Source organism: Sturnira hondurensis, unplaced genomic scaffold (genome assembly GCF_014824575.4).
Source record: "Sturnira hondurensis isolate 20B ecotype Veracruz unplaced genomic scaffold, ASM1482457v3 Scaffold0017338, whole genome shotgun sequence".
In the NCBI taxonomy this organism is placed as follows: domain Eukaryota; kingdom Metazoa; phylum Chordata; class Mammalia; order Chiroptera; family Phyllostomidae; genus Sturnira; species Sturnira hondurensis.
In genome coordinates, this window is record NW_028089969.1 from 561,619 (window position 1) to 577,252 (window position 15,634).

At 38.9% G+C, this 15,634-nt stretch overlaps 1 protein-coding gene across 1 annotated transcript in view; it reads right to left on the reverse strand.

The window, feature by feature from the left end:
- AFG3L2 (AFG3 like matrix AAA peptidase subunit 2) overlaps positions 1 to 15,634 on the reverse strand; it is a 47,557-nt gene that overhangs the window by 17,059 nt on the left and 14,864 nt on the right. The window contains exons 7-13 of the mRNA XM_037067636.1: positions 14,381 to 14,505; positions 12,064 to 12,337; positions 10,610 to 10,747; positions 5,820 to 5,973; positions 4,549 to 4,656; positions 4,332 to 4,457; positions 2,046 to 2,156 (exon numbers count right to left, since the gene is read on the reverse strand). Of these exons, the coding sequence (XP_036923531.1) occupies positions 2,046 to 2,156; positions 4,332 to 4,457; positions 4,549 to 4,656; positions 5,820 to 5,973; positions 10,610 to 10,747; positions 12,064 to 12,337; positions 14,381 to 14,505 (1,036 nt within the window). The remainder of the gene's footprint in view (positions 1 to 2,045; positions 2,157 to 4,331; positions 4,458 to 4,548; positions 4,657 to 5,819; positions 5,974 to 10,609; positions 10,748 to 12,063; positions 12,338 to 14,380; positions 14,506 to 15,634) is intronic.

The window sequence follows — 15,634 nt, forward strand, 5'->3', positions numbered from 1 at the left end:
GGTAAGTGTCCCCCCCACCTCAGAGCAAGGCCTCTCACTCTATCTACCGGCAGCTCTGTTTTCACAGTCCCACTTTGTACTAAGCACCGATAGCATCCCCCCAACTTAAAAAGGCACAAATACACAGTTTTCACATTTCTATAGTGAGTTACTTCATTTAATTCCATCCATACCTCTGTCATTTTAGATTTTTTCTTTTCATTAACAAATTTTAGAATAAGTGGTTGGCACTCACTCATTCAATAGTTACTTAAAAACCTAACACAGACTGAGCACATTGCTATCGTAGCTCTAGAACCTCCCTGGAATCTCCCTTAATCTGGCTTCATACTCTCCCCTCAATTCAAACTGTCATGTCAAAAGTCACCAAGAACAGTCTCACTGCGAAACCCAAAGGTCATTCTCCCTCACATCATTTGATCCTGCTGCCAACTCTTCCTTAATAAACAGGTGTTTGTCCTTGTCTCCCTTCTCCTCCAACTTCCTGAATCTTCTTTGACAATACTTCTTCCTTGTCTTATTTGTGGGTGCACCTTCTGGGTCTGTAAGCACATAAGCTTTGGTGGCTTCAGTGACTCACATTTTACCTCTCTGCTACATCTGGCAATGCTTACTAGGTAAGTCCCTGTTCCCCTACAAGGTACCTGCTCACTGCGTCCTCTTACCCACCTTCACACTCCAGGAACCACAGTCTATACTACTGTAGTGTTCCAGAATTCCACATGGGCACCCTGCTCTACCTCAAACCCAGTACATCTGATTTCCTGCCAAACTAGCTGCATTAGAGAACCCCAATTGTCCCTGCAGCCTGTCAAGCTGTCCTTTTTTTTTTTTGCCTATTTTCATCGGAACTGCCTGTGCTAAAGCCTGCTATCTCACATAAATGACTGCAAAGTTCTCTGTCTCCAAATGCTTCTTTCTTCTTCAGAGACAGATCATTTTCCTAAACTATCATTAATTATCATATTACTCAGTGGCTCAGGAAAAAAACCCCACATTTGTTCAATATTGGATATAGGACATTTTAATAATGAAATATAGAAATGATCCCTGAAAGTATAGTCTCGCACAGGACATTTTAAAAAGTCCCTGAGGCCCCCTGGCTGATGTAGGTCAGCGGATTGAGCATGGGCCTGCTAACCAAAGGATCACAGTTCGATTCCCAGTCAGGGCACATGCCTGGGTTGCAGGCTAAGTTCCCAGTGGGGGACGCACAAGAGGCAACCACACATTGATGTTTCTCTCCCTCTCTCCTTCCCTTCCCCTCTAAAGATAAATAAATAAAAATCTTTTTAAAAAAGTCCTTGAGCTTAATATTCAAGGCTTTCTAAAATCTGGACTTAACTTATTTCAGCTGTGCCTTACTTTCCACAGGAACTTAAATCTGACCAGTTTACTTTCTCTCTATGAAACACAGGGTGTATGTAACACTATCTCCAAAGCATCTTTTAATGTTCATGCCACTGTCACAAAGTACCCCATCTGTCTATTGAATCCAGTTTAAACTCCACCTCCTCTGTGTAGCCCTAACTGTAGTCTTTTCTCTCCTTTGAATGCCCAAGTTTTTGAATTGCTAATTATGTTTCTATGAGTACTAAGTTGTAAGATCTCTAGAAAGTAAGGAAAACAATTATGTGCATCCCCACCACGCTGGTGAGGTGAGCATGTCCTAGTTAAACAGTCATTAGAGCTGGTTACCCATCAGCTCTATTTAACATAGAGTATATTTAATTCATTTTTGGAAACAGAAAGGTTGTGAGCATTCATAAAAGCAATAGATTGGTATAGTTCAGAGGAAGACATCGCGCTGCTTGCTGCCCGTGCGAGTGAGGCAGCATGTGAGCTGCCATCGCAGACCCTACATCCACATCTCCAGGGGATGAAAGGGAGTGGCGGCACCAAAGGAACACTGCAGGGGCAGGATAAGCCCCACAGCTAGGGAGAGACACTTTTTTTTGCTTCTAGATCTTGCCAAAACAGAGAAACCACTGGCCTCAAATTCATCTTCTCAGCTTTGTGACTTGAGTTACATTCAGATGCCTTACCACCAATCACCCGTTCAATTGCTTGTTCAAAGTGTTTCTGGTTTATGGAATCTGAAAGGTGTCTCGCAGCAATCAAAGCAGCTTCATTACAGACATTAGCCACATCAGCTCCTGCAAAATGAATATACAGAACAGCTCACCCACCAAATATGCATACTCAAACTAATTAGTCACACACTGTGGAAAACTACATCCACAGTCAATCTCTCAACCCGCAGACTAGATTAGGGTTTTATGTAAATTTAATTCAGTCTGATTCACGATAACCCTAAAATATTCTAATACTCAATAAGAGCCTGATAGTATCCTGGCACTTTATACTGAGGGGCAAGTTTTAGTAGTAAATAAATTATTATAGGCAAATATTTACCTTTACATACAATATTGCTCATATAGTGGCAAACAAAGATAATATTTAAACATGCCCATTAATTAACTTAGTTCTACTATGTTGGGAAGGTGATTTATGTGGCTATTACACAATATGCTGAAATATAATAAAAAACATAAGCATTAAAATATCCTAGTGTGGGGCCCTGGCTGGCAGAGCTCAGTGGATTGAGCAGGGGCCTGCGAACCAGACGATCGCGGTTCGATTCCCAGTCAGGGCACATGCCTGGGTTGCAAACCAGTTCCTTGCAGGCTAACTACCAGCAGGGGATGCACAAAAGGCAACCATACATTGATGTTTCTCTCCCTCTCTCCTTCCCCTCTAAAAATAAATAAATAAAAATAAAATCTTAAAAAAAAATATCCTAGTGTGTTAAAATACCAAAAGCTTCACAACTTGCCAAACGCTTTCTAGAGCCATAAGGTTCTTTGAATTAATTTTTCAGACAAAGTCTACGGTAATGCAAACAAACTATAACACAATGCATGTATTCAACAAACAAATAGTAAAATGTTATAAATTGCAAAGTCCAAAAACACAAAGCAAGTAAAAAGTTAGGACCCCTGAGACATTTAAGATATTTATCTTCCTCTCACAATATACTTGTTATAATCTCCTTGTAGTTTTCAAATGTTCCTTTTTATTTCATTTTGAGTTTGGAAGAGACAGGGAATTGGAAGAAAGGGTCATATTTTATATTTAAAAATTCTCAGAATAAGCACATTAAAAGATGTTCAGCATCACTGGTCATTAGAGAAATACACATGAAAACCTTGAGATACTACTTCACACCCACTAGGATGGCTACAGTCAAAAAGACAGACAACAACAAGTGTTGGCAAGTGTGAAGAAACTGGAACCCTAATACATTGCTAGTGGGAATGCAAAATGGTGTAGCCCGTGTAGAAAACAATTTGGCAGTTCCTCAAAATGTGATTCAGCAATTCCACTTCTAAGTATATAACCAAGAGAAATGAAAACATATGTCCATATAAAAATCTGTACATGGATGTTAATAGCATTATTCACAATAGCTAAAAGATAGATACAACCAAATGCCCATCAACCGATGAATGCATAAATAGTTACGTGGTATATCCATACCATGGAGTATTATTCAACCACAGAAAATGAAAGCCTGACACATGCTACAACACGGATGAACTCTTAGAACATTATGCTACATGGGAGAAGAAGCCAGGCACAAAAGACCACGTTATACAATTCTATCTGTATAAGAGACTAAAATAGATAAAGCTATAGACAAAAAGTAGATTACATTAGGGATACCTAGGGCTAGAACTGGAAGGAGTGGCTGCTCATGTATTCTTTTGGGGTGATGAACATGTTTTTACTTATAGTGACTGGTTGCATAACTGTACCAAATATACTAAAAACCACTGAATTGTACTCTTTAAACACAGATGAACTTAATGGTATGTTAATTTTATCTCAACAGGGTTGTTTTTTTAAAAATCTAAGTATTTTCTATAACACTGCTCAGTTTTACTGGCCATTTCTCAAATGTCAAGGCCATGGCTGCAGAACCTGTACCTTCAGGTTCAGGTTCTGTACCTTCAGGTACCTTGGTTTATGGATAGAACGTTATGTTGTCAAGAAATTTGTCACAAATGATCCAGAGACAGAGAGAAGAGCGTGAAGGTATAGATAAGGTTGAACATAAATTAAGAATTGCTCCAACAGCTAGCTAATGGGTGCAAAGGAATTCATTACACTATTTTCTCAACTTCTGCTAGTTTAAAATTTCTCACAATAAAAAATAAAAAATATATACACGGGAAGCCCCAAGATGAGAGGTAACAAAGTGAACTGGTACCTGGCAACTATCATTGACTTAAAGAACTTATAATCAGAACAGATTATGTTCCACTCACCTGAAAACCCTGGAGTTAAGGATGCAAGTTTTCTTGCCAGTTTCTCCTTTTCCAAAGTACTGTCCAGTTTTAGTGGTCTGAGGTGAACTTTGAAAATAGAGGCTCTTCCTTTTATATCTGGTGGTCCTGGAGAAATTATTTTTAAGGAAACAAAAGTCATGGTTAAACAGTGACATCCTCATGAAAACTGGACTAAATTCAACGAAAATCATCTCACCAATAAAGATTTGCCTATCAAAGCGCCCTGGTCTCATCAGTGCAGGATCTAGGATATCTGGTCGATTGGTGCCTGCCAAAATTACCACATTTGTAGTTGTGTTAAAGCCTGAAAAGACAATACCAAAGACACAATCGTTATTAAGTTACATTAGGCAGAAAGTAACCACGTACCTGAGAAGAATATATGAACACTACAGATATACTGCTACTTAATTTTTTTCAATTTATTATCTAATGTTTGTTAAGTCACAAACATAAATGATTTTTTACTATTCATTTGTCCTTAATGATAATACTAGTCATAATTTTAAGAATCAATTTTTTAAAGACAAATGATCAAAGATTTTCATTTATTTAACTAGAAATTCAGATTATATTATCAATTTTAAGAATGTTTTATAATCAATAAGATTAAATTTTCAAATGATGTGTCTAAATTCCCTGGGCCATGGGGCAGCCCACTGCGTATCGGAAGACAGATCTCAACCTCCACCTCCAACCACTTCTCCAAACTCAACTTGCTCAGTTTACTGGACACTTTTCAAACGTCAAAGCCATGGCTGCAGAACCTATACCATCAGGTTCAGGTTCTGTACGTTCAGGTACCTTGGTACTGAAAGAGCCCAGATACTAATTTCCCCAAGTATGGCTCTCTGATTTAAACCCGTGGTACTACATGTGGACTGACCACCAGAGTGAAGAAGGAGGGCTACCTTCTGATTCTGGACATAATACCCACTTAGTAATATAAGCTAGCTCAATACTTGTCACTGTGCCTCCCCTTTCTGAACACCCAACAGCACCCACATATCTTATAGCATAAAGGACCTGGCACATCCTAAGGACTGGCTTTCTTAAATAAAAGGAAAGCCAACTAACATAAAAAGACTGCTACTCCCTTAGTAAGAGTATTCACAATTTGTCAAATTCATGCATGGTTACACATGGGTTTTCCTGATGCTTCAGAACCATAAATAGTTTTGAGAATAAGACTATAAATCTTTTGAGTCATTTCACCAATTTTCCCCTTATTCAACATCAGGTACAAATACCATCTTAACACTAATATTAAGTTATGGCAGGCTGACAGGAAAGAATATTGTGTTACTATCTACACTGGTATAAAAGAGCATTTAAAAAGGTTGTTTTAGAAATGCATTTTTTTTGGGGGGGGAGTGGTTAATATGAGCACAAGGATTCTCCTTTAAGATATAATATATAAAACAATTAGACGATGCAGTTTAAAATACAAAAGACTCAAATATTCACCATCCATTTCCACAAGCAATTGATTAAGTGTATTCTCCTGTTCACTCTGCCCCCCAAAGTTGCCTCTTCCTCTCTTCCTTCCTACAGCATCTATTTCATCAATGAAGAGAATGCAAGGGGCATTCTTCCGAGCCAGGGCAAATAAGTCTCGAACCTAGATAAAATATAAACACTAGAGTCACTTGATAAATAAATTATTTATCCTCTTAATAAAAAAAAAACATTAATTTTCCTGCCCCACAGGAAGACAATCTTTTTGCATTAAACACTGTACAGTAAATATTTTAGAAGTTACAAGTAGCAAAGAAGTGAAGTGGCACATAACTTTGTGGGTAACTGATTTAAGGTGAGCAAATATTATTTTTATAACCTCATAAATTACTGTATATGTAATAAGCACTAACAATATCTTCTACTTTTATAGCATTAAATTAATAATACATATCTTTAGCCTACAAAAAGATAATGCAATAGCACTATAAACTTTACATTCCCACTTTAAAAGTTCAAACTACTCTGAGATTCACATTTCATGCCTGAGGCCATTATTAACAGGGCCTTACTAAAAGATCTAGGCAACACTTACACAGACAATAAAGGCATGACCCACCCAAGTCCACCCAGCAATTGACCCAGAACCTCTGACAGTGTCCTACCCTCAGCCCTGCTGCCAACAGGAGCAGTTATGAGGCCTCTACGCCCACATTGTCCCACAAAAGCATACCCCTCAGGCTACTAGCTTAGGTGGGTTGAAGAAGGAACAGCTCTCCCCATTGCCTCACTATCAGTGACAGAGTTCACGGTCTCACTCTATCAACCTACCCCTAATGGAGAGATCCAGAGACAAACTCCCTAAGCCTCATATCCCTTTTACTTCCTTCACCTGAAGTCCAAGTCTCCTATCATCCTCCTGGGCCTGGACTTCTGAAATATTTATGTCTACATTGCTCTCTGCACATCCCTTAATGTAACTCATCTCCCTCTAATACAGTATGACCTCCCCTCTGAACTACACATCTGTGATCAACAGTCCTCCACCCTCTCAAGCTCTTTCCTGAATAATTATTTTATCTCCTTGCCTAAAATTAAATTTGGCTGTCCCTGCAAAGCTCTCAACTAGAAGGTTTTTCATCTTTCCCTCCAGACCAGCTAGAGACTGGAGTCCACTTCATATCCCAAAATAATTCCACTGGAAAACCCCCTGTGCACTGACACTGCTGCCATGTGTCAGACATTCTAGTCATCCACTCGCCTATTTCCCTACTCCCCCACCCATATCCCCCACCAGGAACAATTTTCTTAGTGATTTCCACACTCCTGCAGGTCTTGGTCTTTCAGTTCCCTGACCCACCTCTTCAATTACCTTTCCCTCCACTCTGACATGACTTGCACTGCCATGGTCCCCTCTAAACAGCCAGCCTCAAGCAGTCTAGTCTCTGACCATCCATCCTCCTGACCATCTGGCCTGCCCACGTACGCAAGCACCTTCCGCAACCAATTCATCTACTTTTTAGCTCTCCATCTCTTTAGGCGCATTGCTTTCCCTCCATCCATAGCTTCTCCCTGGTCTTCAATTCCATCTGTGCCCATATTAGATTCCATGAGCCATTATTATAAAAAACTTCTCCATACTCTCCTATTTTTCTAAGACTTATCTGCCTTACAAAAGCCACATGAATCTACCATCTCCACCTATCATAGTTCATCTGTTGCAAGATATCATCATCGGTTAAGACCCATCATTATCACTCTACTTGCCACTGAAAAAGAAAAAAATGCTGTCAAATGATAGCACAACACTTTTATTGATTATAAATTATATCCCGATATTTAGGAAAGTAATTGTGGTACTTCCACCAAGATGGAGGCATAGGTGGAAACACTGTGCCTTCTTACACAACCAAGTTTGAATACAACAAAGGTTTGGAGAACAAAGACACACCCAAAGACCAGAAAATTGAATTATATGGAAAGTCCAACAACAGCAAACTGTTCAACGGGGACGGGAATAGGGGCAGAGCCAGCAGCGGAGCAGGGTCGGGCAGGACAGATCGCCCGACCTAGGCACACAAGTGGCCCGGACCCAGTCAGGGTGTGGGGCAGACTGACAGAGGTCGCACAGTCGCGCACAGTGAGACGGACCACACAGGCCCCAGGGGGCAAGGGCTGACAGCGGTGGCACACTCACGTGCAGTGGGACAAAACGCGAGGGCCCGGTGACAGTGGCAGCTGCTGCACCTGTGGCTGCATGGCAGGAGGCGGCAGACGGGACGCCATTGTTCCTCTTTGACCCCGCCCCCACATACAATGTCACAACCCAGCGACTTAGTTGCCCTGCTCTGGTGAACACCTAGGGATTTGATCCTGCTACGGAACAGGCACAAACAGCCCAAAAGATGGCGCAAGAAGAACTCAAAGTCCCAGAGCCAATAACTCTCAGCAACCGAGAAATTGCCAGCCTCTCAGAAGCACAATTCAAGACACTGTTTATCAGGATGCTCACAGAACTGGTTGATTATAGTCACAAATTAGAGGAACATATGAAGGCTAAACTAATTGAAATGAAGGGAGATGTCCAGGAAACCAATAGCGATGGAAAGGAAACTGGGACTCAAATCAATGGAATGGACCAGAAGGAAGAACGAACATCTGACCAGAAAGGAATGAAGAAATGAGAATTCAAAACAATGAGGAGAGGCTTAGGAACCTCCAGGACATCTTTAAACGTTCCAACATCCGGATTATAGGGGTACCAGAAGGGGGAAAGAAACAGCCACGAGTGGAACACTTATTTGAACAAATAATAAAGGAGAACTTCCCCAGTCTGGCAAAGGAAATAGACTTCCAGGAAATCCAGGAAGCTCAGAGAGTCCCAAAGAAGTTGGACCCAAGAAGGAACACACCAAGGCACATCATAATTACATTAGCCAAGACTAAAATGAAGGAGAGAATCCTAGAAGCAGCAAGAGATAAGGGGACAGTCACCTACAAAGGAGTACCCATCAGACTGTCAGCGGATTTCTCAAAAGAGACCTTACAGGCAAGAAGGGGCTGGAAAGAAGTATTCCAAGTCATGAAATCCAAAGACCTACAGCCAAGATTGCTTTATCCAGCAAAACTTTCATTTAGAATGGAAGGACAGATAAAGTGCTTCTCAGATAAGGTCAAGTTCAAGGAGTTCATCATCACCAAGCCCTTATTATATGAAATGCTAAAGGGACTTATATAAGAAAAAGAAGATGAAAAATATGAACAGTGAAAGGACAGCAAACTCACAGTTATTAACAACCACACCTAAAACAAAAGCAAACCAAGAGGACAGCTAGATCAGGAGTGGAACCATAGAAATGAAGAACACATGGAGGGTTAGCAACAGGGGAGTGGGAGGAGGAGAAGGGGGGAGAAGGCACAGAAAATAGCATAGACAGTACGTAGAAAATAGATAGGGGGGAGGGCGAGAATAGTGGGGGAAATATAGAATCTAAAGAACTTGAGACATGTGCTTATAAACTAAGTGGGGGAGAATGGTGGGGAAGGGAGTGTGCGGGTGGAGGGGAATGAAGGGGGGGAATAGAACAACTGTAATGGTATAATCAATAAAATATATTTTTAAAAAAGAAAAGTAATTGTGATAGCACCCTATAGTGCTATCTATAGCATTTCTATAGTGCTTAAAAAGAAAAGGTCAACATCTTAGACATTGGTAAAATACACAGGAGTAAAAATTTAAGTGTTTCTTTAAAAATTATTCCGCACTCACATTTCCTGATTTCAAAACTTACTACAAAACAACAATAATGAAGATGGCATGATACTGGCATACAGATAAACACACTGATCAGTGAGGTAGAATTGAGAGTCCAGAAATAAATCCATCTACCTATGGTGAAGGATATCAATATCATTCAATGGGGAAAGAACAGTCTTTTTAACAAATGGTATTGGAAAAATTGAATACAGACTGTAGAAGAGTGAAGTTGGACCCTTATACCACACCGTATTTACTCAAAATGGATCATATTAATTTGAAACGGATCACAGATCTAAAGGAAACAGCTAAAACTACAAAACTCTTAGAAGAAAACATAAGAGTAAATAAATATTTACAACCTCAATCTGGCAATAGATTTTGGTTGGCACTAAAAGCACAAGCAACAAAAGAAAAAAGAACAAATACAATGGACTTTTTTCAAAATTTAAAACTTTGGTGCTTCACTATCAAGAAAGTGAAGACAACTCAAAGAACGAAGAAAAATATTTGTAAATCATATACCTGACTTGAGTTGGTACCCAGAATATAGAAAGAGCTCTTACGATTCAACAACAAAAAGAGAATCCAATTAACAGACTGCAAAGTTGGTCAGGGTGGGGAAAGTGGGGTAATATCATAGGCCTTACTGAGGCTTTGCCCTGAAAGATTATTCAAGGCAGTGACTGGTAAGGCGTCACTCCACAGTATGCCAGGGCACAGGGCCATCTTTACTAAATCCCCATGTCAGAGGAACAAAGGAGGATGAGGAAGCTGCACCACCAGAATAAAACAATAGGCCCTGGATGGTGTGGTTCAGTCAACTGAGCATCGGCCTGGGAACCAAACGGTCTCGGTTTGATCCTCAGTAAGGGCATATGCCTGGGTTGCAGGCCATATCACCAGTGGGGAGTGAGTGATAGGCAAATGATCCATGTATCTCTCACACATTGATGTTTCTCTCCCTCCCTATCTCCCTCCCTTCCCCTCTCTCTAAAAGTAAAACAATTTTAAAAACTTGAAAAATAAAACAAAGACTTACTCTAGCTGGACCCACACCAACAAACATCTCTAAAAACTCGGATCCACTAACAGTGATGAAAGGGACGTTGGCTTCTCCAGCTGTGGCCTTAGCTAACAGTGTTTTCCCCGTGCCTGGAGGACCAGTAAGAATGGCACCCTTCAGATACAAAAAAAGAGAAAGCATGTTTAACTAGGGTTTCAGAAAAGTGAACTGCATATCCATAGATAATTCCTAGGTATAAATTTGAATAAATTTTAGTGATATACATTAAATATTCCTTAAACATTTGAAGTATGGTAGAATACTCTTATACTAATAAGAAGAGGAAGAAAAGGATTATTAGGGACTATATTGTTTTTAAAAATTTGGTCAGAATGTGAAATCTTAAATTTCCCTTATCAGATTTTTAGTGTTTACATAAATCATTCAAGGAGACACAAACATCACACTCCAATTTACATTCTGCTTGTTTTCTTCCCTTTGAAGTTTCACAAATGAAGTAAAAAACCTAATCATGATAAACTTAAAAAGGAAAAAGTGTGTTTGCTTAAATACTGTAACTATTTAAGTTATAGAAATGCTCAAATACAATGTGTACAGGTACTTAAGTAAGTTCATAGCAAATCATAAAAATGGCTATTTATCCATTTATGTAGGACATAAAATCAAGGAAATGATGGTTCCTTTTACAAAGGATTCCCTTAAAGTAAACTTTATTAATAGACTTTTAGAAGAATTAGTTAAAATTTTTTGATTCATTTAGTTAATGCCTGAGGCAGGACCTGGAAGTACAAAAATCAGTACTGAAGCCAGCCCATCACCAGCAGTGGTCAAAAGGCTGTCTGCTAGGAGGAAGGCAAGAATTAGTGCTGTCTGGTTCTTCTCCACCAAGTGTTGTGCCATGAGTCTCAGTGACAAGCCCAAGCAGAGCATTTATTCATACCTGCTGAAGGAGGAACTGGGTGATGACAGGGCACTATGGCTGAGAAGTGGGGTGTCTAAATCAGACTGGAGGAAGAAGGAAAGCAACTCAAAGAAGGCTTCCAAGGGAAGAAAACACAAATCTTTTTGGGACTCTACCCACTACATGCAAGAGCACACATGCACACAGACCACATAACCCAAAAAGACTCGAGTTAAGCAAAGACTAGAAAGTTAGGATAGAGGCTGGCGTGGCTCAGTTGGTTGAATCTCGTCCCACAAAGCGAAAGTCACTGGTTCAATTCCCAATCCTGGGTTGAAGCCCAGGCCCAGCTGGAGCACATGTGAGAGGCAGCCCATTGATGTTTCCCTCCTTCTCTTCCCATCTCTAAGACTAAATAAAATCTTTAAAAAAAAAAGAGGAAGGAGGAAAATAACTACTTTATAATGAGTAATTAGACTTTGTAAAATTATAATTTCAGAGATTAAGAAAGAATTCAAAAGATTTTGGGTTAATGAGGTGAAAATAATCTTTTGAAAGTTTATTTTACCTTTGGGATTTTTGCTCCTAGGTCTTGATACTGCTTTGGGTTTTTCAAGAAATTCACAAATTCCATTATTTCTAGCTTGGCCTCCTCACAGCCAGCCACATCTTTGAACTTCACATCTATCTCATCCTTTAAGACCTTGGCAGTGGTTTCTCCAACACTGAAGAGTCCACCCATCCCTCGGCCTGTTCGACCAATACCAGCAGGCCCTCTCCGTATGGTGTACAGTAAGAAAGCGATGATGAGCACCGTGGGCAACATGCTCAGGAGGAATGAACTAAAAAGGGAACCACATACAATAGCAACATACTTTTAAGACTGTTAATCTTCGGCTTTTTAAATGTTTTGCAAGATATACTTTCTGATAACTGCTTGGGATAACTGCATACATTTTATTATATATTTTTATAAAACCTGAATGTTCTAATATTTTAGCTGAGGCACAAGGAGAAGCTTAGTGTCAGTATCACTGAAGCAAAAAGCACAGAGATCAAAGAAAACTCTGTTCTTAACATGTATTAATATTTTATTCCTATCCCAATACCTACCACTTACGTACAATGCAAACCTAAATGTGATTTACTATCATTATAGCTGAGTTTCAAAGAAATTTCTTTTGAATTACTCACTTAAAATTTTAACATAATCCTGATATTAGCCTGCATAGAAATTCCAGTTCTCTTGCTGGAATGCCTCAACTTATTCTGAAGAGGTATCTTCCAAATATCAAATCCTTGCAAAGTTAACCACACATCAGTTTCAAAAGTCCAATATATATTTCTTACATTTAGTATTGGCAGGTACAACAAGCATTTATGTATTGAAAATTCATACCATTTTACTATAAATTACTTTTTCTTTCTCCTTCATATTACAGTTAAGGTTTTATTATTGATTTATTTTCAAAACTGTGCATACACTTTAAGATTGTAAAGGGGGTATTATGAAACCTTGAAGGAATGGCATCACAATTGCTTAATAGTGTTATTTCTGGGTGTTGACGTTATAGACGCTTTTTTACTTACTTTATATTTTCTTAGTTTTCAACAGAGACCATGTATTGCTGGTTTGACAGACTTTATACTGAGCTTTCAGATAAGGACATTAGATTTTTCGTGGCCAACTGCTTATGGAGTAGCAACATTAACTATTGTGCTATACATGCTTTTCCAATGGTAATGAGCGCTGCACAGGCTTTCCATCCAGCTTGTGCAGAACTGCTCTGCCCTCAACCTTGTGTACTTGGGAATGTACTTGGGAATGGCTTACAGCCTGGGGATGCTTTTTGCCTTTTATCTGTTTGTCTTAGGTCAAAAACAAAACAAATACCAGGATTCACTTCCCAACTTTTCATTTTTTGCAATATTTTAAATGCTCCTACAGCAGGCAGCAAGAACCATGAAAAATTTACATTTGGTTTCTTTCTTGAGGAAAAAAAAATATTCACTGACAATAAAAATTTAAAGAATGATACAATAAAATTTTTTGTAATGTTTCAGCACCAGCCTATAGAGCTAAACAATTATATGATAGCCTTAGGGGCTGAGATCTTTATCATATATGAGACAATTTCAATAACTATCTAAATCCAAATACTGCAAGTAGATTGCAGGTTTACACAAACCAGGATTCAAAAAAGTCCCTAAAACTGAGCAATACTATCTGTTCAATTAACACACCTGTTAATTAACTCTATTTTTCTACTCTTTCACGTACAGAAAAACTAAGATCAACTTGTAATTGCAGAGCAAGGTATACCCCCTGTATTCAATGCAAATGGGGCAACTGCCAGGTTGTTGGGTGTGCCCAGATGACCACTCAAAGGCAATATAATTCCCAAGTAAGTTTAAAGATAAATCACTCTTGAAATCAATGGGCCCTTCCTAAACATTCAGACCTGTAAGTGGCCTTTTTTTAAAGACACATAACCCCTAAGGGAAGCAGCAACTCTAAAACGAGAGGAAGAAAAATTACTTAAAAAGCTTGGAAAACTCTGAAATATAAATGTGAATACAGTTAAAAGGTGGAAACACCACACTTTAACACAATGGAGCTCTTCGAGTGAAAATTCTACTGAAGTGCACTGGACATTAATACCCTAAACCACTGCTTAATCATGGTAATTATAAATGTATAGAAAATCAATTAGTTTCTAGCAGAAACTAGTAAATTACCAATGGTTTTTTAAAAAGCTGGCCATATTAAAGAAGACCTACTTGACAATGTAATGTGTAACCTGCCAGTTGGTGATGGAATACACAGTGAACCATATAGAACACAGTAGTTTTCAACATGTATATGTATTTTCACTGCTTCTTACCCATCACTTTCGGCAATGTAGACGACAGGGACCCGATTCTCCCCTTCTATGCCCAATTCCTGCTGTAAAGTTTCCAGATTCCGCTCAAAGGTGTCCACACTGCCAATATTAAACCAGACGTATTGCTATAAAAACAGAGAAACAAAATATCCTAAGAATGAAGGTGAAAGGAAAGAGTTTAATTTACTAAAGGGTTCAATTTTTAAAGAATTTTTCAGAAATAGTGAAAATATACGAATTAAAAAACCCAACAATAATAAAAGACTGGTTTTAATGATATAGTGATTAAATTTCACTCAGTGAGAATATTTGGCAATCCTTGGCAAATAAGCATTTCTTTAGCAATATTCCTCAGTAGCTCTAAAACTGTTAATTCAAAAGTATAAAAAAACTATTTGAATACACAGTCCTTTTTATAAATAAATATGCCCTTTTACCTCTTCTCTATTTCCCAGTTATTTCTCAGCTACCTATTCCCAAACTAAAAGCTACTGTGACACAGTAATAACAACCAAAGTTTATTGAGCACTTACTAAATGTCAGCATTGTCCTAAACCCTTTACATACATTAACTCATTCAACCTTCAAAGCCACTCTAAGAAGTAGGTACTACCACCAGGGTGATTATCAAATCTTAACATCAGAAGGCATCCTATTGTCACCCTGTTACCCTTCTATTCATTCATACTGGTGAGTTACTGAGGCTCTAGGTGAAACACCTCAAGGGCCTGAAGCAACGGCTATTTCACCCCAGCATGGAAGAATTCTATATTGTGTTATATCAGCCCTGACTACTACTGTCTCCATTTCACAGATGAGAGAGCAATAGGCGTGACTTCATTTGCCCATGATTACACATTTAATAGTAAGAGGCTGAATCTGAACCCAAGCAGACTGGCTTCAGAGCCATCGACTATGAACACCTTATCATACTACCTCTCTTTTGTCACGAAAACACTAACCATTAACAACTCATATTTATGGAGTTTTACTTATATAATAGACCCTGTTCTGGCACTCTGCCAAGTATTAGCCACATTTTACAGAGCAAAAAGACTGTTCACCCTTTAATATGTAATTGCTTTAAAAATATTTTTAAAATCAAAATAAGCAGCCTAGAATATAAAACTTGGACAACTCAGAAGCGTACACAGAACAGAATATCATCCGCATTCCTCCCACTAATCAATGTTTCTGAGTATCTCTGGTATCTCTCTGCACATATTTAAAAACAAAAGATGAACCCTGACCAAG